Source organism: Malurus melanocephalus, unplaced genomic scaffold (assembly GCF_030028575.1).
Source record: "Malurus melanocephalus ecotype Western Australia unplaced genomic scaffold, MMel_1.1 scaffold_575, whole genome shotgun sequence".
Taxonomy (NCBI): Eukaryota; Metazoa; Chordata; class Aves; order Passeriformes; family Maluridae; genus Malurus; species Malurus melanocephalus.
The window spans coordinates 9,385-11,304 of NW_026623807.1; the positions used below are offsets into that span (position 1 = coordinate 9,385).

Consider the following 1,920-nt stretch of genomic DNA (forward strand, 5'->3'; position numbering starts at 1 on the left):
GGCTCTCTGCTGACTCAGAATYTGGGCTGCTCATCCTCCAGCACTCCCAAAATCGTTCCTGCCACATCATCCTCGCTGCACATTTTTTTCTTTATTGAAAGCTGGGCCTTTATCTCACTTTTAATGTGGTTTCCTCTCTGTTTCGCTCTGTGTTTCATTCATGTTTTCATTCTGGTTTCGCTCTGGTTTACTCTCTGTTTTACTCTGTTTTCCTGTTTTGCTCTGTGTTTTTACTTTATTTTACTCTGATTCTGTTTTTTCACTGTTTTTCACTGGTTTACTCTGTTTCACTCTGTTTCACTGTGGTTTTCTCTGGTTTTCACTGGTTTACTCTCTGTTTCATTCTGTTTTTCTCCGTTTCTCTCCATTTTTCTCCATTTGTTTCACTCAGTTTTTCTCCATTTTACTCCATTTTTCTCCGTTTTACCCTGTTTCACTCCATTTTTCTCCGTTTTTCTCTGGTTTACTCTCCTTTTTTCTCTGTTTTTCTGTTTTACCTGTTTCACTCTGTTTCACTCCGTTTTTCTCCATTTTTCTCTGTTTTCTCTGGTTTTCTCTGTTTTCTCTGTTTTTTTTTTCTATTTGTTTGACTCTGTTTTTCTCTGTTTTACCCCATTTCACTCCATTTTTCTCTGTTTTTCTCCATTTATTTCATTCAGTTTTTCTCTGTTTTTCTCCGTTTTACCCCATTTCACTCCATTTTTCTGCCCCTCAGGCTGGCCCAGTCTCGGACCAACCCTCAGGTTCTGGACACGGGGCTGTCAGCTCAGGACATGCAGAGTGCAGAGACTCTGTCCCCTGTGGACTGGAACCAGATGGACCCYGGAGCTGCTGAGAAGGACGATCTGTTCCTGTTCTGAGACCCCCAGGAACCTGCAGTGCCCACCCAAAACCTGCGGATGGCGCTCTTCCCCCCGCTGGGAAACCTCCAGAGGGGCTCCGAGGATGTCCCAGCCCAGTTCAGACCAAAGCTTCCCAAATTTTTTTTTTTTTGTACCTGGCTTTTCTCTGCACCACCAGATGCTCTTGGATGTATTTATTGAGCGTTTACACGAGCTCTGGGGAGGGRTGGGGACCCTCAGCAGTGCCTCTCTGCACCTCAGAGCTCTCCAAAAATGGGCTGTGGATGGAAAAAGCTCCCAGCCCTGAATCCTGAGCACTGCCTGAGCCCGGGGAGGGGCTCACAGCAACGTGGGACAGTGAGGGACAGAGCTTTGTCACCGCACCCACGGGGCCATCGAGGCGTTTGAACCCAAAGACTCTCCCAATTTTGCACTTTAGAACTCGAGCCYAAGGCGATGGTCCCGATGGTCAAGGTCAGCAGTGCCTGGAACTCCTCTTGAGAAGCTGTTTACCCAAAAAAGAACCTCCCTGCAATGCTGCAGCTCCGGGTCCCTCACCTCAGACCCCTCTAAAGCTCCCTTGGCTTTGACAGCAGCACCAGCACAAGGAGGGATTTGTTTTGCCAGGCTGGGAGGAACAGCAGCACCACAGATTCAAATTCCCAGTTTGACCCAGTGGATTTTTGCCTGTCCAGGACTGGTTTCTGCCTCCAAACCTCGCTSATTCCATGGATTTGGGACAGTACCTGCTGTCCCTTCTCCCTGCCAGCCACAGCTCCCAGGGGGCTCAGGAAGCTCCATCTCCCCCTGGAACTGAAAATAAGCAATGGAGGTATGAAGCTTATGCTAATTAAAAGATTAAGTTTAATGATCCTAAAMAGTCGCACTGACATCTCGCAGTGTTTGTGGCCTTATGTGAAGTGTACTAATCTGTTTTATAGATTTGGAACTTGGGTTTGGAGCACTAATTCATTCCCCAGACAGCTCTTTAGAACTCCCTGAAAACTGCTCGCAGGAAGGAAAAAAACCCTCTCTGTCAGCTGGAAGAATTCATTAGGAAGCAGCTGAGTGACTCTGA

General features: G+C 47.2%; 1 protein-coding gene across 1 annotated transcript in view; it reads left to right on the top strand.

Annotated features, from left to right (window-relative positions):
• The window catches only part of LDLRAP1 (low density lipoprotein receptor adaptor protein 1), a gene marked incomplete at its 5' end in the record, with an annotated part of 10,776 nt that extends 8,862 nt beyond the window's left edge, over nucleotides 1-1,914 (top strand). Inside the window, one exon of the mRNA XM_057382578.1 lies at nucleotides 716-1,914. Coding sequence (XP_057238561.1) covers nucleotides 716-860 — 145 coding nt within the window. The remainder of the gene's footprint in view (nucleotides 1-715) is intronic.
• Nucleotides 1,915-1,920: the final 6 nt, after the last annotated feature.